At 43.3% G+C, this 20,628-nt stretch overlaps 2 protein-coding genes across 7 annotated transcripts in view; one reads left to right on the top strand and one right to left on the bottom strand.

Moving 5' to 3' along the window:
* Window positions 1–247: 247 nt before the first annotated feature.
* LOC120035101 (acid ceramidase-like) lies at window positions 248–4,996 on the top strand. Its single transcript, XM_038981881.1, has 14 exons — window positions 248–384; window positions 513–559; window positions 937–1,027; window positions 1,133–1,219; window positions 1,340–1,418; window positions 1,538–1,612; window positions 1,745–1,790; window positions 2,060–2,204; window positions 2,401–2,455; window positions 2,542–2,623; window positions 2,834–2,965; window positions 3,732–3,855; window positions 4,066–4,122; window positions 4,259–4,996. Exons 1-14 carry the CDS (start codon window positions 307–309, stop codon window positions 4,346–4,348), a joined length of 1,188 nt encoding a protein of 395 aa, XP_038837809.1. The 5' UTR covers window positions 248–306; the 3' UTR covers window positions 4,349–4,996.
* The window catches only part of LOC120035100 (pericentriolar material 1 protein-like), a 40,327-nt gene continuing 24,690 nt past the window's right edge, over window positions 4,992–20,628 (bottom strand). For 2 of the 6 annotated variants that reach the window (XM_038981874.1, XM_038981875.1), the window contains exons 22-40: window positions 19,538–19,715; window positions 18,725–19,044; window positions 18,172–18,330; window positions 17,939–17,995; window positions 17,083–17,255; window positions 16,666–16,797; window positions 15,684–15,819; window positions 15,361–15,513; window positions 14,886–14,989; window positions 11,173–11,307; window positions 10,506–10,730; window positions 10,326–10,385; window positions 8,365–8,497; window positions 7,928–8,070; window positions 7,773–7,848; window positions 7,298–7,494; window positions 7,000–7,092; window positions 6,748–6,868; window positions 4,992–6,483 (exon numbers count right to left, since the gene is read on the bottom strand). In XM_038981874.1, the coding sequence (XP_038837802.1) occupies window positions 6,458–6,483; window positions 6,748–6,868; window positions 7,000–7,092; window positions 7,298–7,494; window positions 7,773–7,848; window positions 7,928–8,070; window positions 8,365–8,497; window positions 10,326–10,385; window positions 10,506–10,730; window positions 11,173–11,307; window positions 14,886–14,989; window positions 15,361–15,513; window positions 15,684–15,819; window positions 16,666–16,797; window positions 17,083–17,255; window positions 17,939–17,995; window positions 18,172–18,330; window positions 18,725–19,044; window positions 19,538–19,715 (2,621 nt within the window). In that variant the 3' untranslated portion in view covers window positions 4,992–6,457. The other 4 variants (XM_038981878.1, XM_038981879.1, XM_038981876.1 and 1 more) reach the window with 4 other exon arrangements.

Here is a 20,628-nt window from a genome sequence, read left to right as displayed (position 1 = left end):
TCCCATTCTATTGATATTTAATTGCCAGTCATGTCATGTGTGTGCTTCACTTCAGTATAACAATCAGGAATGTACCAGTATCAGGGGTGGGAGGACATATCATTCCACATAAGTAGAATCCTATTTATACACTTACATGTGTATATGTAATACGTGACATAAACAAAACTACTAATGTATCTGAATTAGAGAAAAATGCAAGTATAAAATATGTTGTAGCCGCCCGCCCATAGTGTAATGGTACGCTCCCTCTCAAATCACGAGGAAAGAATACACTTCCGTATTTTGAAGCTTTACACACAAACAATGGGACACAAGATGGATAGGTTGTGTTGTCTTCTTTTGGTGTCCTTATCTGCAGTATCGGCACAGTTTGTGCCACCGGTAAGTGATCCAAATAATGAATATTCTGTAATCGTAAACTGTCTACCAAATATTAGTTAGCCTGAGTGCTAGCTAGAAAGTGCGTTTTCACCTGAACAAAGCTTTGGTTTATTTTGCCCTCTTAACAGTATACCGAAGAATGCCAGACGGGCATGTACCCTCCCAAAGGTCCAACGTAAGTATTTGCCATTAGTTAGTCACAGTATGCTAGCTAAGTTAGGTAGTTGTCCAAGGTGCTGTCAAATGTCCATAACATCTAAACAACTGGCATAAGTTTTGTAATACCCGGCCGGTCCCAGATCATGGCTCATACATGAGACGGCACACTTATGCCAGGTTAACAAGTGTTTGTATTGTGTATAACCAGGTGTATTTAGTCATTAGCTACCTGCCTCTGTCCATTGTAATTGGACTGGGGTAACTTTGACTACTGTAGCCTTAAAATAAATCTCACGTGACAATATTGTGTAATACCACTTGCAGGGGATAGTAAAGTGACCTCAATGTCATTATGCATCAATCTAACATTTCTCATGTCACGATTTTGATCAGATTCAAAGGGTCTGTCACCTGGTACACAATAGACCTGGATTTGCCCCCCAGCGAAAGATGGAAGCTAATCATCACCGACAAAAAAGCTGAGGTGAGAGTATTACATGTCTTGTTTGTATCAATTACGTAAATGTATTTACTGTAGGATCAATACTCATACTGTTTTCTTATTCACTATTTGTCTGGTTTTCTTCAGTTGGTCAACATGATCCAGGCTATCAGGGATTTGGCCAACGCATTTGTTCCTAGTGGGAAACTGATAGATTTGGTCGACAAGGACTTGGTGAGAGCGTTTGATCATTTCACTGGAAAACTATTACACCTCATAAAATAATTTCAATTATTATTTAATTTGATCATGTAACTTTCTAATCCATTACTAATGGTCTTGTGTGTTCTGCAGCCTTTGCTAGTGAATACCCTACCCTACCCATTCAATGAGGAAATAAAAGGAATCGCGACTGCCTCGGGTGTTCCCCTTGGTAATATACAGTAACCCACAATTGCTTATTCCCAACCCCTGACCGCAACGTCACTATCATTCAGTGTCTAGTTTCTCACCTCCCTCTATTCTGATTCTATTACACTTGTTACACTCCAGGCGAGGTTATCCTCTACAACATCTTCTATGAGATCTTTACGGTGTGCACTTCTCTAGTGGCAGAGGACTCAAATGGTAAGTAGCTCATGTTATGTTATGACATTTGAATCAATACTTTAGTTATGTACATGTCATCATGGTAGGACGTGATGCTTGACATTTTCATGCACACACAGCATTTTGGTTTCTCTCCTTGCATTGTCATAGGTAACCTTATCCATGGGCGGAATATGGACTTTGGACTATTCATGGGGTAAGAATGTCACTGCTACGGTTTAGTGACAAAGCGTCAAGGGTCCTACCAAGGGTCCTACCATGCATTGTTTTGTACTCCATTGTGTTAAATAGGAAACTGTAGCTATTACAAACCCAAATCACTAGTCAGTCACTGATTTATATCAAGTGTGCATTTGTAATTTGGGTAACCAAATTTGTGCTGGTTTTCGGTAAACTTTTTTCCAGTTGCTACATCTTTAATTCTTTACTGAAAATAAACCCCCTTATTGTTTCTTTCTCTACCAGTTGGGACATGAAGAACAGGTCCTGGTTGATAACAGAGAAACTCAAGCCTCTGGTGGTCAACATTGACTTCCAGAGAGGCAACAAGACGGTCTTCAAGTCCACTAACTTCGCTGGCTACGTGGGCATGTTGACTGGCATTAAGCCGGTGAGCTCCGGGCTGCATTCAGCAGGCACAAATGGAAGAAAGCAACATTTTCAAATGGGAAAAATAAATCCCTTTTGAACATGACCCTGAAGTGGCATCTTTTTTAGCCAATGATGACAAACATCTGTTTTAACATCATGGTAGATGTGAAAGTGTAATATTTGACTAAAATGTTCACATCTCATTTTCTTTGAAGCATGCTTTCACTCTGACCATGAATGAGCGATTCAGCCTTGATGGAGGATACATCGGTGAGCTACCCAACTCTCAAATCAGTACATTTATAGACCTGTTATGAATGCGGAGGGGGGAATATTAAGTGTGTCTGTCCTCTCAGGGATCATGGAATGGATCCTGGGGAATAGAGATGGGATGTGGATGAGCTTCCTCACTCGCTCCGTCTTAGAGAATGCTACCAGGTATCTCTACTTTCATGGAAGTATCAAATGTCAATGTCATTTAACTACAGTTGACATGTTTTGTTATTGACCGCAATAATACACATTCTTGCTTTAATGAGGGCTGTATTATGGAGGAAAACCTGAGCACATTCAAGACCAGCATTATGAAACGGAAATTTCTTTGGTCTCGAGTGAAAACACACCCTTTCTTTAACCCTGTGTGTCCAGCTACGAGGAGGCAAAGAAACTTCTGGCCCAGACCAAGCTGCTGGCCCCGGCCTACTTCATCCTGGGAGGGAACCAGACGGGCCAGGGCTGTGTCATCACCCGCTCCAGAGTCCTCAGCCTCGACATCTGGGAGTGAGTGGCTAAAACTTATTACTATCCAATTTCAACTACTGAAATACTAAAACACACTACTAGTGCAGCAGGGGTCTCTAACTTGTGTCATGGAGAAATACTAGCTGTGCAGGCTTCTGTTCCAGCTCAGCACTAGCATGCCTGATTTGAAAAGGTGCTGGGGTGGAACAAGATCACCTTGCATCACACTGGTCATACAAATCATATTGTTTAACATTCAGGGATGTGATCCAGACTACAAAAATAGGGAAATCTGAAATGTCTAGACAATAGGTACATTTATTACATAAGGATACATGTAAAGTAGATTTTTTTTTTACCCATTTCGTGACGTCCAATTGGTAGTTAGTCTTGTCCCATCAATGCAACTCCCGTACGGACTCGGGAGAGGCGACGGTCGAAAGCCATGCGTCCTCCGAAACACGACCCTGCCAAGCCGCACTGCTTCTTGACACACTGCTCACTTAAGCCAGCCGCACAAATGTGTCGGAGGAAACACCGTACAGCTGGTGACCAAAGTCAGCGTGCATATGCCCGGTCCACCACAAGGAGTCACTAGAGCGCGATGGGACAAGGACATACCAGCCGGCCAAATCTGGACAACGCTAGGCTAATTGTGCGCCGCCTCATAGGTTTCCTGGTCGCGGCCGGCATCGAACCCGGATCTGTAGTGACACTTCTAGCACTGCGCAACGCAGGAGGCCTAGATATTCCTGATTTAATCAGGAAGCATCACATTCCTAAACACTGTACTCCTGTTGTGAAGGATTGAGCTGAAGCTGGGCCGCTGGTACGTTCTGGAAACCAACTACGATCACTGGAAGGAGCCTCTGTTCTTGGACAACCGCAGGACTCCAGCCATGAAGTGTATGAACCAGACCATGCAGGCAGTGAGTACTACAACCATAGATAAGCCATATAGATGTAGTTGGGCAGACACCAACCATTCCATGGCTGAATAAAAAGTCAACTATAATTTGGCTCTGCTCCTTAATTTCATATTTCTGGATGTTTGTTTCAATTTCCTGTACAAATTCAGACAAGGTATCTTTGTGCTTAACAAAGTGGTAAGATTCTTTCCCCCTATCCTTTCTCCTCAGAACATCTCACTGAAGACCGTGTACGACGTGCTGTCGACAAAACCAGTCTTGAACAAGGTGAGCCCTTATTTACTGTTTTATCATTATGAACCATTCAAGGCATTTCTATCGATGCAATAAATCTGGTCTAATGCGTAAGTACCGTTAGCGTTTTTGAAAAGACCACCCGAGTGACATTGACTTGTCATTGCAGTTGACCACATACACCACGTTGATGGACGTGAACAAGGGCAAACTGGAATCCTACATCCGTGACTGCCCCAACCCCTGTATGCCCTGGTGAAGCCTCCAGATGGGTTTCTAACAGAACGGTGGTGGGGAGATGGGCTTAACTGATTCAGAAACTGGAGAAACCTGTTATACATATTTCAAGTCTGCGCTGTAACTCAAGGCTCCAATCGAAATATTGCTTAACACTCATACATGGGTTGAAAATGGCAGATTTGGGCACTGTTAAGCACCCAAATTGGAACAGTGAGCTGTACAGTAACATGCTATACATGTCAGAGATCACATTCTCTGAACTTGAGCATTACGCAACAAGTTGCCTTCCCAGTAATTGGGCAACTTTGTCTGAGTGAGAAATGCTGTAAATTAAGAGGACTCGATGTATTTTGAAACATGACGGGATTATAATAAATGCCACTGTCATACAAGCAACACCTGGGAGTCCAAATGTGCACTTTACATTTCCAAATACTAAAACTCATGTCTATACAGTGCCAAATGTTTATGATCACTGTGATGTACAGTTAAGATGTAATGTCATCATACCCTTGGTTTTTCTGCAAAAATTTAGCCCATTTGAATTTTTTTGGGCTGCTGCACTCATGACTCCTTTCTATGCGCAGCAAAATTACAATGTTATGCTTTCACAAGGCAATTCAGACATGTCTTGTTGCACCTTCCCAATAATAGTCTTGTTACTGGATGTATCTGGAGTTTTATTTATTTATTATCAAAATGTACACAAAGCTCAAATGCAAATCATGTGTAAAATGTGGATTCAGTTGAACTTGTGTACTCCCCTTTGGTCTAATAATTTACACACGGTTCCATGCATATGCCTTTGATAAACATTTCAATAGGCCAATTCCCACAAGTGTAAAGAGTTAAATGGCACCTTAATATTTAGAAAACATTTAGCCATTCACGCTTCGTTCCAAATTAACATGTATTAGCCTGTAATTTATATTAAACGATAGAGCCTTTCTACCACGGTAGGGAATGATTGGTGAGGAAACGCCTCCATTTACCAAATCTATTTACAGGTCACAGAGTAGAGGACAGATTTTTACACAATTGAGAAAGTGCCCAGGACACATGTCAGCACCAGGTATAAACTGGGCTCATGAAAGCATTGATCAATCAGTTCATAGTTTGCATTCAAGTAATCTGATTTTAGGTCTTAGCCTTCCAGTAAACTACACTTGTTAAACCCAAAGACAAGCAACCGCTTTGAAAAGTTCCATCATTTTATTCTTTAAAACTACATACAGTAGTTATCTTTAATGACATGGGAAACTGCCCCGAGAAAACAAAAAGTCAACATGCCTACAAAAAAGGTCAAACTAAGATTTGGAAGGGAAAAGGTAACATTAAGAGTGCAGTAAAAGGCGACGACAGCCCCATGACATAAGGGAAAAGATGTTAGGTGTCAATGTAGTCTTTACAGCCAAAGGTGAGGCAATGACTCACCAGCAGCCTGAATCTAGTTTGAAGTCGTACTTGTAGTTCATTAGTGTTGTAGTTAAGAGTTCAAAAAGGTCAGATGCTTGAATAGCATGGGCGCTAGCAAGAGAGAATAAGACAAGGCCAAGAAGATGAACAAATTAAATTATTCAAAATGACAAACCGATTCCAAACTGATCCCATATCCGCAAAAAAACAGAACTAAGGCGATTTTCAACAAGTTTGCTAGACTAGAGGATTCAAACGAAATTGTATACGTAACACAGCAGCAGAGTGAGAGAGAGACCCCACCCTAAATCCCCAAATCAAAGAACACATTCAGTAATCAGGGGCTGTATGTATCAAGTGTCTCAGAGCATGGGTACTGATCTAGGATCAGGTCCAACTTGTCCATACAATCAGTATGTATGATGATCAAAAATACCAAACTGATCTTCAGCACTCCTACTCTGATGTGCTTAATAGATACAGCCTCAGGAGTAGAAATAAACAAAACAGTGTTGATTACATTACAGTTGTAGTTGTTTTTAACCGTTGTAGTTGGTCAAATGGTTTCGAGCGAAGCTTAGTCACTGGCACGTCATGACATTGTCTCGCCACCCCTTGCTACCATCCAATCATTAAGTACCAATAGGAGTCTGAACATCTTTAGGATTATTCTGTAGTGGTCATTTGACAATGTTTGTACAAGACGGTCTTTTTATGCACTTTGTGCACCTATCATTTCTGTAAGAAAGATGAGGAAAAAAAGTAGACGAATCATTGTCTTCCTAGAGATATCGCAAACACAGATGGATACAATAGTATAAAGTATAAATAGTACATAGCCAACATTTACATGTCTACATGGCAGACTAATATCGGTTCTGCAACATACATTTATTTCCCTGGACATTGTGAAGTTGCTCTCTACCAGTTTCATGAAACAATTTTGAAATGAAAACTGTGCCAGAACAGTGAATCATTTCACTAGATACTGCATGTACCTACCTGGTTCTTTGAGTGTGTGTCCATTGCCCACTAGTCCACTAGTGTCAGTGTTCCCATTGAGGATCTCAGCAGACAGATTATTATTCTGCTGTTCCTCAACTACCCTCTTCTGGAGCGCCTCCTGTTCATCACACACAGAGAACATTATTCGATTTCACAAGACCAATGATCAGACAGTTTGTAAGAAGAGGGAACAAAAGGAAGTGGACATATTGATAACAGGGGAAATGGAGTCATTCTGGCTAGTCCCACCTCACATATGACACTCAGCTGCATGGGTAAGTCCTCCACTTTCACAAAGTCTTCCTCATCTGACTTTTGGCTCATGTTTCCTGATCCCACCTCCTGCATGAAAGCATATACATTATAAAGGGTTTGGAGAAGTAATAAAGACATTGGAATACACATGTATACACACACATACATATAAATATATATATATATATATATATATATATATATATATATAAAAATTACAGACTTAAATAAAATCCACTATTAAAGATTTTTGTAGTTTAAAAAGGATCATAGGTCTATGTAGTGGTGTTACATCTATGTTGAGCATGACAGGTGACTCGGTGTCAGGGCTACTGCTGCTGTTTGAGCCCTGTGAGTGGGAGCCCTCCTGGTTGCTGGTGGTGTCTGAGGCTGCACCTCCCTGGTTCTCCCCCTCCGGCCTCCCGTGCTCCACACCCTCACCCTCTGGGGAGTCCACCACCTCGATGGACTCGGACTTACTGCTCTTGACTGGGGGTGGGGGCGATAAGCAAGCAGAAAAGTTTAGGATAGAGAGGAGAAGGTAAGGAAAAAGGAGGGAGGGAGAGACAGGATTGGGGGGGGTTAATTGAGAATCAGAGGGGCTGAAAACACAGGCATCCATCAGACCAAACATTACTATAATGAAAACATCTGACAACCATTTACCAAAATGTGGACTAGGTACACAGCAAAAAGTAGATGCAAAAACATACTATTTTGGCTGACTAAAAGCCAAGAGACAGAAAAACAACAGTGAGCGTTCTTACCATCGTTACTCCCAGAGCTTTCTTGGTCAGACTTCGTCTCTCGGTTTCCATTTGATGGGGCTTCATTTGCTGCTTCCTGAAATACAGGAGAAGATGGTAACCAGACAGTCTAACGGAAGTGTGTGTACTGAGTGTGTGTGTGTGTGTGTCCTAACCCGTTGCTCTCCGCCATCATTGCTAGCCTGCAGGGAGGTCTGGACGTCCTGGGGCTCAGCTTCAAACTCCTCCATCTCCACCTCGTTCTCATCCTCCCCACTGCCGTAGTTAGTCAGGGCCTGGGTCTCCGCCTTGGACAGACCTGGCAAAGAACACAAACAATGAAGGGTTAGCACTAGGAGAACTAGTCATGGGTGTGGCACTTGTCATAATCCTAGTAGGAGTTTACTTTGTTGGAAACAGGTTGGCGACAGTTATAATGACGTGACCATAAAGATTCACAACAAATCCTCCATTGTAAACCTGCAGAACACTCGATCACAAGCTTCCTCTAGTAGCTACAGTCACTAGCAAGGTTTTCCGTGGTTGAACTAACTCCTTTTACAGAGTAGCTTTAAGGCTAATTGAGGCTTCTCGCATTGTAGTGTTCACTCACTAATAGAGTGAAGCAGTCCCTCTCTAGCCCCCTCTTCCTCCTCCATCTCAGAGGTCTCACTGCTCCTGCTGTCCTTCCCCTCTCCTCCGTGCTGCTCCCTCTCGGTCTCTTTCTGCTCCGTCTCATCTTCATCCTGGCACACAGAGTGAGATGTAAAAAGTTAAGACATTTACACGCCTTAATCCCAACCTTTAGACTACACCAGGGGTGTCAAATATATATATATATATTTTTTTTTAAATATGTATATCTATAAACTCAGCAAAAAAGAAACATCCCTTTTTCAGGACCATGTCTTTCAAAGATAATTCATAAAAATCCAAATAACTTCATTGTAAAGGGTTTAAACACTGTTTCCCATGCTTGTTCAATGAACCATAAACAATTAATGAGCATGCACCTGTGGAACGGTCGTTAAGAAACTAACAGCTTACAGTAGGCAATTAAAGTCACAGAAATTAAAACTTAGAACACTAGAGGCCTTTCTACTGACTCTGAAAAACACAAAAGAAAGATTCCCAGGGTCCCTGCTCATCTGCGCGAACGTGCCTTAGGCATGAGTACTGCAGATGTGGCGAGGGCAATAAATTGCAATATCTGTACTGTGAGATGCCTAAGACAGCGCTACAGGGAGACAGGACGAACAGCGGATTGTCCTCGCAGTGGCAGACCAGGTGTAACACCTGCACAGGATCGGTACATCTGAACATCACACCTGTGGGCCAGGTACAGGATGGCAACAACTGCCCGAGTTACACCAGGAAAGCACAATCCCTCCATCAGTGCTCAGACTGTCCGCAATAGGCTGAGAGAGGCTGGACTGAGGGCTTGTAGGCCTGTTGTCAGGCAGGTCCTCAGACATCCCCGGCAACAACGTCGCCTATGGGCAAAAACCCACCGCCGCTGGACCAGACAGGACTGGCAAACAGTGCTCTTCGCTGACGAGTTGCGGTTCTCTCTCACCAGGGGTGATGGTTGGATTCGCGTTTATCGTCGAAGGAATGAGCATTACACTGAGGCCTGTACTCTGTTGCGGGATCGATTTGGAGGTGGAGGGTCCGTCATGGTTTGGGGCGGTGTGTCACAGCATCATCGGACTGAGCTTGTTGTCATTGCAGGCAATCTCAACGGTGTGCATTAAAGGGAAGACATCATCCTCCCTCATGTGGTACCCTTCCTGCAGGATTATCCCGACATGACCCTCCAGCATGACAATGCAACCAGCCATACTGCTCATTCTGTGTGTGATTTCCTGCAAGACAGGAATGTCAATGTTCTGCCATGGCCAGCGAAGAGCCCGGATCTCAATCCCATTGAGAACGTCTGGGAGCTGCTGGATCGGAGGGTGAGGGCCATTCATCCCAGAAATGTCCGGGAACTTGCAGGTGCCTTGGTGGAAGAGTGGGGTAACATCTCCCAGCAAGAACTGGCAAATCTGGTGCAGTCCATGAGGAGATGCATTGCATTACTTAATGTAGCTGGTGGCCACACCATATACTGACTGTTACTTTTGATTTTGACCCCCCCCCCTTTGTTCAGGGAGACATTATTCCATTTCTGTTAATCACGTCTGTGGAACTTGTTCAGTTTATGTCTCAGTTGTTGAATCTTATGCTCATACAAAAATGTACACAATTTACACATACACTTAAGTTTACTGAAAATAAACGCAGTTGACAGTGAGAGGAAGTTTCTTTTTTTGCTGAGTACACACAACACACACTTTAAAATGACTAAACCAAATTGAAACTGTAGAAATTATAATGGACCTACATTTACACATTATCCAGCTTGCTAATAATCACTGAAATGAAAGCTAGACAGTTCGGGAGCGTCGACGGCAAAGAAATAACACATTTTCTGAGTTTGACACCCCTGGATTACACTATGTGTAGTCTAAAGAGACAGATCTGGCTTGAAACCACACAAGAAAATCAGATGTTGAATGTTGATTTCCTCACTTTGTCTTCATCGAGATATGCTGGGGGAAAGGACTTCTCGACCTCCGGAGACTTGTTCTCCTGAAAGTAGTCAAATGTTCACTTGTCTTGAAATGTATTCGCTCATTTCGTATTAGATTGAATGACACACACAAATCCAATATGAAAACACTCACCCACACCCCTATCCCCTCCACCTACCTCATTATTCCTGTGTTCCTGCTTGACTTGGTTATTATCAGGTCTCTTGTGGGTCTTGTGCCTGGCCTGGGAGTTAGCTATAGTAGCAGTACTACTGCTGTTGCTGTCCAGGTCTTGCATGAGTCTGAAGAAGGCCAGCTCGTTAAACAGGATCTCAGAGATCTCCACAAGCAGGTCCTCGCCACAGTCCTTTAGAGTACGTCCTGCAAACTTACTCAGAGAGTCCTGAGGGGAGGGAGAGAAACTTAGGACTCTATTTTGACAATAACGATACCTTAAAAACAGCACTAGATAGAATAGGTGTTGAGAAAATCTGTCTAAGAAAGCTGCACACTGATACTTATTTTAAAAAATGGCTGAACCAATAGGATCTCACTAGCCCGTGCTTGGCTCTTGCCCCCTCCTTGCTTGTTCTGCCCACTATAGCTCATTTGTTCCCATGGAAACAACAGGCTGTGGTCTACCTTGGCTTAGTTTTAAAATTGGTATCAGCAAAGATTTTTTTATAACGGCTGAACCAATATTTCTGGATATAAATTCTTAGTCTGCACTTTGTTAACTTGTTCGAGTGGATGTTTTCAGCTCTTATACCAAAAAAAACAGTTACCGGACTAAATCTGAGGTTTGAGTCGCAGTGGGGGAAACCTCTACATTTGCTATATCATACCTGCAGTATGCCTCCCAGCTGTCGGTGGAAGAAGCGGACAAACTCCTTGCTCTCGTCGTTCTGCTGGGTGAGGGTGAGCACCATGCGCCGCACCGACGTCAGCAGCTGGTTGGAACACACCTCGTCCATGTGCTCCTGACAGACCACAAGAACAAAAACAACCTCTTTCAGTTCTTTGCCTTTAACATAGTATATTGCTAGCCTGGGTACCTGACTGTTTCTGGATTCAAAATCATGCTAGTTTGCCAAATTGTTTGTCAAAGCAAAAACAAGGGCTTTTCCATTGCCAATAGTGAAAAATTGCTCAAGTCACAATATTCTTAAGTTATCGCACTCCAAATGTAGCATGAGTCTGCACATTTGTATTTATTAGGGATCCCCATTAGCTGCTGTCAACTCTTCCCGGGGTCCAAACACATTAAGGCACTTACATCACATAAAACAGTACATCATAACATTATTACACCACTACAATACAAAATGTATAATACCACCATACAACAATATTATAACGTACGTGTGTGTAGAGTGGGTGTGCTAGCGTGTGTGTGCGTATGAGTGTTTTTTTCTGAGTGTCTCTTCAGTACCAGCTGTTCCACAAGGTGTATTAAAAAAAAAAAAAAATCAGATTCCACTGCTTGTGTCAGTTACCTGATGTGGATTAGAGTTCCATGTAGTCATGGCTCTATAGTACTGTGTGCCTCCCATAGTCTGTTATTGACTTGGGGATTGTGAAGAAACATCTGGTGGCTTGTTTTGTGAGGTATGCATGGGTGTCCGAGCTGTGTGCTAGTTGTTTAAAAACAGACACCTCTGTGCATTCAGCATGTCAACACTTCTTACGAAGTAATGAGAGATTTACATGCATATTATTAATGTTATCTCTCCGTGTACATTTAAGGGCCAGCCGTGCTGACCTGTTCTGAGCCAATTGTACATTTCTGAGGTCCCTCTTTGTGGCACATGACCACACAACAGTAGACGTGGACAACTTCAGATACCTAGGTGTCTGGTTAGACTGTGAACTCTCCTTCCAGACTCACATTAAGCATTTCCAATCCAAAATTAAATCTAGAATCGGCTTCCTATTTCGCAGCAAAGCCTCCTTCACTCACGCTGCCAAGCATACCCTCGTAAAACTGACTATCCTACCGATCCTTGACTTGGGGGATGTCATTTACAAAATAGCCCCCCAACACTCTACTTAGCAAATTGGATGCAGTCTATCACAGTGCCATCCGTTTTGTCACCAAAGCCCCATATACTACCCACCACTGTGACTTGTATGCTCTGGTTGGGTGGCCCTCGCTTCATATTCGCCGCCAAACCCACTAGATCCAGGTCATCTATAAGTCTTTGCTAGGTAAAGCTCCACCTTATCTCAGCTCACTGGTCACCATAGCAACACCCACCCGTAGCACGCACTCCAGCAGGTATATTTCACGGGTCATCCCCAAAGCCAACACCTCATTTGGCCGCCTTTCCTTCCAGTTCTCTGCTGCCAATGACTGGAACGAATTGCAAAAATCATTGAAGCTGGAGACTTATATATCTCCCTCTCTAACATTAAGCATCAGCTGTCAGTGCAGCTTACCAATCACTCGACCTGTACACAGCCATTCTGTAAATAGCACACCCAACTACCTCATCCCCATATTGTTATTTATCTTTTTTGCACCCCAGTATCTCTACTTGCACATCTATCACTCCAGTGTTAATGCTAAATTGTAATTATTTCGCCTCTATGGCTTATTTATTGCCTTACCTCCCGAATCTTCTACATTTGCACACACTGCACATAGATTTTTCTATTGTGTTATTGACTGTATGTTTGTTTATGTGCAACTCTGTTGTTTTTGTCGCACTGCTTTGCTTTATCTTGGCCAGGTTTCAGTTGTAAATGAGAACTTGTTCTCAACTGGCCTACCTGGTTAAATAAAGGTGAATTTTTTTTATATATATATATATATATATAAGATGTGGCAATATTGTCTGCTATTATCCTAAGTCTTAAGTCATTTTCCAAGTTGTCAGATCCTGGTTGCTTGTCATTGTTGATAGGCAACAATAATTTTTTCACTTCTTCCACACTCGCTTTATGGAATTCAAAATTACAATGCTCGTCTTTCCAAATTTAAATCAGTTATACTTGGATGTGTAGTGTCAGCATTTGTTTCTGGCACGTCATGCCTAAGTTAGCTAATCTTGCCAATGAAAAAGTCATTGTCATTGGCAATATCAGTGGGTTTTGTGAAGAATGAGCCATCTGATTCAATGAATGGAGCAGAGTTTGCCTTTTTGCCCAACATTTCATTTCATTTAACATTTCAAAGCTTTTTACTATCATTCATCTTTGTTTCATATTATAGTTTCCTCTTTTTACTCAGTTTAGTCACATGATTTCTCAATTTTCAGTACGTTTGTCAATCGGTTGTGCACCCAGACTTGCCATTCCTTTTTCCTCATCCATACCGTTTTTGAATTCCTCATCAATCCAAGGGAATTTAACCATTTTTTGTTATTTTCTTAAAAATGGGTGCATGCTTTTTCTTAACTGGAATAAGCAATTTCATAAATGTGCCAAGCGCAGCGTCTGGTTGCTCCTCATTACACACCACAAATATTCTTTACATCAACATAGGAATCACTACAAAACATCTTGTTTGACCTCACACTATTAGGCCCAGTCTTTGGAACTTTGGTTTTCCTAGATACGGCTATTATATTGTGATCACTACATCCTATGGATTTGGATACTGCTTTAAAGTACATTTCTGCAGCATTAGTGAAGATGTGATCAATACATGTTGATGATTTCATTCCTGTGCTGTTTGCAACTACCCGGGTAGGTTGACTGATAACCTAAACCAGGTTGCAGGCACTGGTTAGTTTGAAACTTTTTCTTGAGTGGGCAGCTTGATGAAAGCCAGTCAATATTTAAAATCACCCACAAAGTATACCTCTGTTGAGATCACATACATTATCATGCATTTCACACATATTATGCAGATACTGACTGTTAGCACTTGGTGGTCTATAGCAGCTTCCCACAATGGGCTTTAGGTGAGGCAGATGAACCTGTAGCTATATTACTTCAACAGTATTTAACATGAGATCCTCTAAGCTTTACAGGTATGTGGTTCTGAATATAAAAACAGCAACACCTCCACCATTGGCATTTCTGTAGATGTTATAACCATGTATTGCTACCACTGTATCAAAGGTGTTATCAATGTGTGTTTGAGATAGAATATTGTTTCTTAGGATACATATGTTAATGTGGGCTATTTTTAGCACTTTTCTGGGATGCTTGATTGTTTTCATTGCTTTAAATGGGAAGCTTAGCATAAGTAGACATGCTCATGTTATTTATGTTCGAGCTGATAGTGCAGGGTGAGCTGCATACAGTGGACTTCCTAGGGCACACCGTCTCAGTGCTAACAGTACAACTGGTCCATAGGTACATAATTTGCATTCATGGCAATTAGAGGGACACAAATTAAGTTACTTACATTGTGTCTGCCAACGCCCCTGGGATAATGTACATTCGCTGAAGCATTATGACAACTCTGCTACACAATGGTAGGGATTATCTGAGCTAGGCTTGCGCACATCCAGACCAGTAGCTTTCCAGGATGAGGATTGACCACCCCTAGTATAAATGAAGGACAGGAGACCACTATAGAGTATTGAGGCGGGTCCTGGGTTCCTACCTTGAGGAAGGGGATGACTTCGGTCATTATGGCCTTAATCTGTCTGTCCAGCTGCTGGGTGTCGATCTGGGGACAGTGGACATCACCTGACCAGACTCCCGCACCTTTACACACACACACACACACACACACACACACACACACACACACAGACTTATTATTATCTCCCATCTGAGGTGTGTGTTTTGTAAGCTGGCACCAAGAGAAATCAAAACAGCTCAGCACACCATTGCCACATCCCATTTTTCTTTACTAAGTGCGTGAGGGCGCCACTGCACACATCAAGGACTCTACATGAGACCGCAGACAGCCAAAGTGCTTTGCACTTGGAAACACGTGTGTGGGAGTGCCGCCGACCGCAACACCGGAGAGTGGGACGAAGCACATGGCTTTGGAGAGCAAGCGTTACGCATTTCTACCAGAGATAGAGATGTAGAACAGAGAGAAGTCGAGAGAGAGAGAGAGAGAGGTGTACCTTCCAGCAGCTGAGCAGCGCTAGCAGAAGAGTTAGCAGAGGCCTCAGAGGCGGTAGCAGCGGTGGTGTTGGGGCTAAACTCAGCCTTGAGCTTCATGCGCTCGTACTCCCTCATCCTGGCTAGAGCCTTGTCTAAGTGGATCACTGTGTTACCTGGCAGCACAGCATTGCAAGTGGCAGGAGAGGGGAGGGAGAGAGCGAGAGAACACAAGAGAAGGGTATAAGAGCAATGCGGGATAATAAACTCAACTGGCCACAACCTGAAGTTATTTAACCTAATGTGCTGTATATTAGAGCATGTGTTTTTTTATTATATTTTATACCTAAGTCGTCGTTAGCGAACGGCTCCAGGTTGGAGGTGGTGGACAGGGTGCTCTCGTTGTCTACCGATTCTGCGTCGTTCAGCCTCTTACTCGGGACATGATGCTTGATGACCCGGATGTTCTTCTCCGACACATCCTGAGAGAGGTAAAAAGGGAATTCAGTCACACACACCACTCACCCATGGGGGCTAACAAACACAATTAAGAAGAAAAAAAAGAATCCTAAACGAGAACCCATTCATCCTTCATTGTCCGAATGAGGAAGAGAGGGGGGAGAACAACAAAAAAACGTTGATTCATTGCAGAGACCGCTCTGCTAAACTCCCTTGACCGATTTTGCGTCTATTCCATCTCGTGAAATTAGCGAGGGATGCAAAAGACTAAAAACAATGGGTAGCGCATCTGCCCTTGTATCCTTTTCTCCAAACATGTGGAAATCGGGCATCTCATCCATCACTGGGGAACAAAGGAGTGATTTACAAAGACAAAAGGGATTGTTATAATTTAGCGAAACATCCGGGGACCTAGGCTAGAACAAAGACATGCCCAGCCACACATCTAATCTGTCTGGCAGGCAGCAACCGCAACGTTTCGCTCAGACAGATGGGCCTCAAGGCACAGCCTTACTGACAACTGGAGCACTGAATTTCAAAGACGAGGGGGGGGGGGGGGGGGACAAAGGAGGTAGGGAGAGAGAGAAAAAGAGATGGATGGAGTGTTTAAGATGGATGAGAGTGAAATAAAAATAGATGGACAGTGTTTAAGATGGATGGCTGGAAAGAGCAAGAGATGTTGAGAAAAAGTGAGAGCTGTCAGGAATGAGACATGGGCAAGAGAGCTAGAGAAAAGAGCGAGAGATAGGGAAAGCTTGAGAAGAGAAAAGAGGGAGTGGGAGATATGACAGGCAAGTGATTTAATGAGGCAGGTGTGTGTGTGTGTGTGTGTGTGTGTGTGTGTGTGTGTGTAAATCCGTCTGTCTCACCCCGTCGCTGGTGGCCAGGCTCTCGCTGGGGGTGAGCTCTGACTGGGAGCCGGCTGCCCAGGCCACAGGGCCCAGGGTGGAGGCCTGGTACTCGGCCGCACTCTTCTCCGTCAGGTGCCTGGTCACTATGTCCTGGAGGTCAACAGCAAAAAGACATGGTTAAACATGAGAATCCAACAGCAAGGAAGGCTACAAGCATGAGCTGTACATTTAGAAGAAAAAAAAACACTGCATTCTATGCTCCTACATGATTTATCAACAACATTTTGACACCTCAGGTCTTTATCAGCAGCTCCTTGTGGCTTGTATCCATTCCTAGGAGGTTCACCCATAGATTGTATGAAATACTATTTACAGTCTCAGAGTAGGAGTGCTGGTCTTAGGATCAGCACTAGATCCTCATTCGGACGTGTTTACCTGTAGGGTGTAGAGTGCCCTCTGGCGCAGGTAGTCAGTGTTGAGCAGCTGCAGCTCGTGGAAGAGCTCGATGAGGAAGTGGGGCCGCGACTCGTTCTGGGAGATGAGCGTGGCCACCTCCGAGTAGATGGTCTCCCTCAGGGCCTCGAACAGGGAGAAGTCACTGCTGGCATCTGGAGGTGTTAAAACGCAAGACAGACACTCAAGAAGATGTTGTCGCAAGTATAAGAAGCAGTCATATGTGGCAGTCTATTGGGGAGATTATATATATATATATCCATCCAGTATTGCACAGGTGGCGGTGTAGTCTTTGGCTCCAGCTCTGCTGAAACATACCTTCATCAGGACCTTGATTGGCTGAATCAGACGTGTTAGAGTAGAGTTGGAGGAAAAGCCTGCGCACCTAGTAGTTCTCTAAGAGTAATGTATCGAAGGCAATGATACTGTACAATGCAACACATTCTAACAAATTCCTAAATGTAAAAGAAAAAGCAATTGCATTAAAAAAAAAAAAAATCTTTTAAAGCCAATTAGAATGCCAAGCATATTACTCTGATTCAGAGGGGTTGGGTTAAATGCGGAAGACACATTTCAGTTGAATACGTTGTTGGACAACGGACTAGGTATCACCCTTTCCCTTTCAATTGTTAGCCAAGTCCATTAGATCAAGCGAGAGACTCGAAGGTTACACTAAGGTTGGAATCTAGTTTGAGTCCGTTAAAAGTTTAATTATTACATGCATGAGGTGCTTGGATGACCGATATTACACAAAAGTTGTGAAAAAAACACCCCAAACTTCAAATCAGTGACAATCAGTGTTAGCTGGTGCTTAGCTGTGTGCTAGGGGTGAGTTTACCTGGCACTTCAGTGCATGCAATTCTGTTAGAGAGGAAAGGTGTTCTCCAAGCATAGGCTGTGAGGAAAATCAACAAAAAGTAATGACATAAATAAACAAAAAATAAGTAAACAAAAATGTAAAACGTGGTTACGGTACAAAAAGGTGAGGACATAAACTCAAATAACAATAATAATGAATAACTGAAGATGTGAGTGGACAAGGTGTAGTGTGATCGGGTCAAGTTTTTGTACCGGAGGAGAGGTCGTTGGGCTTGTTGCCCGTCTTGGTGTCCAGTTTCTCCTGGGTCAGTTTGTCAAGCAGGCTCTGGTTCTGGTCCCGCTGGCGATGGGGCTGCGGCACCCTCTTCTGGACAAAGTCGGCCGTGCTGGACACGCTGTCACTCTCCACTCCTGGAGATACACAAGCAAGGAAAGAGACACACACAAAACAAATAGAGGGGAGAAAGTATGAGATATGCAAAAATAAACATTTACACACATCGTATGTTTAAAATAATACCCTATTTGTGCATTCATCTTTTTAATAGATAGTGTTGACCAAGTCGCCTTGAGCAATACTGTTTCATTTGTGTCTCCGAAATATTGAGAGGTCTTCAAATCTCTAGTCTTATGATCTTGTAAATATATCAACAGGCAGGTGCTACACAGTGGTGATGGTTGGAGCGAGTTACCTCCCGGCCTTCCTAACTGAGCTGCCGGAGAGGAAGGAAATGTCAAGTTTTAGAGAAAAAGCACTCAATATAAATCATTAAAGGTCCCTACACAGTATCCCATGTCCCCGTACCAGTGTTCTTGTGGTGTCCCTTGGCCAGCCGGGTCCTCCTCTTGGAGTTGGGCGTCTTGTCGCGGGAGGCCAGGCTTGCCTGGGCAGAGGCCTTACGCCCTGCCCTGAAGGCCTTGGTGATGATGGTGGGGTCAGCCGGGTCCGGCATGCTGCTGGAGCTCTCCTGGAAGGCCTGGTCGAAGGCCTGGGGCCGGGTGTTGTTAGCCCCTCTATGGGGTAGAGGGGAGGGGGATTCAGTGATAGGAGCTGGAGGCTGGGAGACGTTGAGCCAGCCAGATTCATGGCCACGACTGCCGGTTCCTTCATTCTGCCTCTGGGGCCTGGTGGGATGGATACAGACAGAAAGATGTTTGGACTAACGAAGGAAAAAATGTGTGAGTAAGAGAGAACTAAGTAGCAATGAAGTATGCCTTTCATTCTTTGCACGCACACACACAGGCCGGGGAATTGCAAGGGACATCACGATACTTAGGTGCCAATACGATATGCATTGCGATTCTATATGTATTGCGATTTGATGTTCCAAACATATTGCTCACTATACGTCTGCTTCAAAAAGGGGCAAGAGAAAAATAGTTTTGATCAGTCAGGGAAATAGAAGTACTGAAAGCATGTTGGCTCACTATTTAAAAAAGACGGAGAACATGCTATAGGATGAATAAATACTGGAGTTTTGGCACAGGTACAGCCGACTAGCGCTAGCTAACGCTGCCTACATCGATTTTACAAATCGATACTTGGAGTCAAACGTCAGTAATAATCGATACAATATCATGATATGATTTTTTTCTCCAATCAATCACTAACACACACCTTTTGTCTATAGTGTTGAGTGGGGAGCATTGTAGGGGCGGGGGGAAGCTCAAGTACTCTGTCTTGACTGAGGTGTTGGGATCCAGCTGCTGCTGGTGGTTGTCTGGGCTGACTTGGCCACCAGCACTCTGAGGGAACTCCCCCATAGCAGAAGGGAACATGGGGTTGAAGTTAAACCCTGTGGAGGAGAGAAAGAAATGAAGTGAGCACACATATTGAGGTATATTGTGCAGGTTAGCGGTTTTTCCATCATGAATCTGGTTCTGGAGGCAAATCTGCAGCGTGGTCATTAGCTGGCACAGCCACAAAGTCATAAAATCTGATGATAAACCTAACCCCACTTGCTAACCCTAATCTAAAAACTAAGACTAAAAAGCTTTTAATTTTATGAATTTTTACAATAGACAATTTTGACTGGCTTATTTAAGGGGAAATCGTTCAGTTCTTCCTCCAGGACAAGACTGATGACAATAAACGTCAACCTGCGTATATCGTAATCTAGAAAACACTTGGTTACAAACATATCAAATCAGGAATTTCTCCTACTATTGCAGTATGCCCTCTATTCCTCAATAACACTCATATGTGCCAGAGCTTCTCCATTTCTAAAGCTAACCTCTGAATTGAACTGGGTCAAGGTGACGAGTATTTAAAGAGTGCCTTCTATGGCATTATTAAATTTTTGCACACCCAGTTCCTGAAAGAGACATAATTTGAACACTAACTACACAAAAACGTTAAGAACACCTGCTCTTTCCATGACAGACTGATGAGATGAAAGCTTTAAAAGAGACAGGTTAAAGGATTGTTAAGCCTTGAGACATGGATTTTGTATGTGTGCCATTCAGAGGGTGAATGGGCAAGAATTTAAGTGCCTTTGAACAGCATATGGTAGTAGGTGCCAAGCACACTGGTTTGTGTCAAGAAGTGCAACGCTAATGGGTTTTTCACGCGCAACAGTTTCCCGTGTGTATCAAAAATGGTCCGCCACCCAATAGAACACCCAGCCAACTTGACAACTATGGGACGCATTGGAGTTGACATGGGCGCAAGCATCCCTGTGGAACACTTGACACCTTATAGAGTCCATG

This window comes from Salvelinus namaycush, chromosome 42 (assembly GCF_016432855.1).
Source record: "Salvelinus namaycush isolate Seneca chromosome 42, SaNama_1.0, whole genome shotgun sequence".
In the NCBI taxonomy this organism is placed as follows: Eukaryota; Metazoa; Chordata; class Actinopteri; order Salmoniformes; family Salmonidae; genus Salvelinus; species Salvelinus namaycush.
Note: the sequence above shows the minus strand (reverse complement) of the source record. Positions and strands in the feature narration are given on the sequence as shown.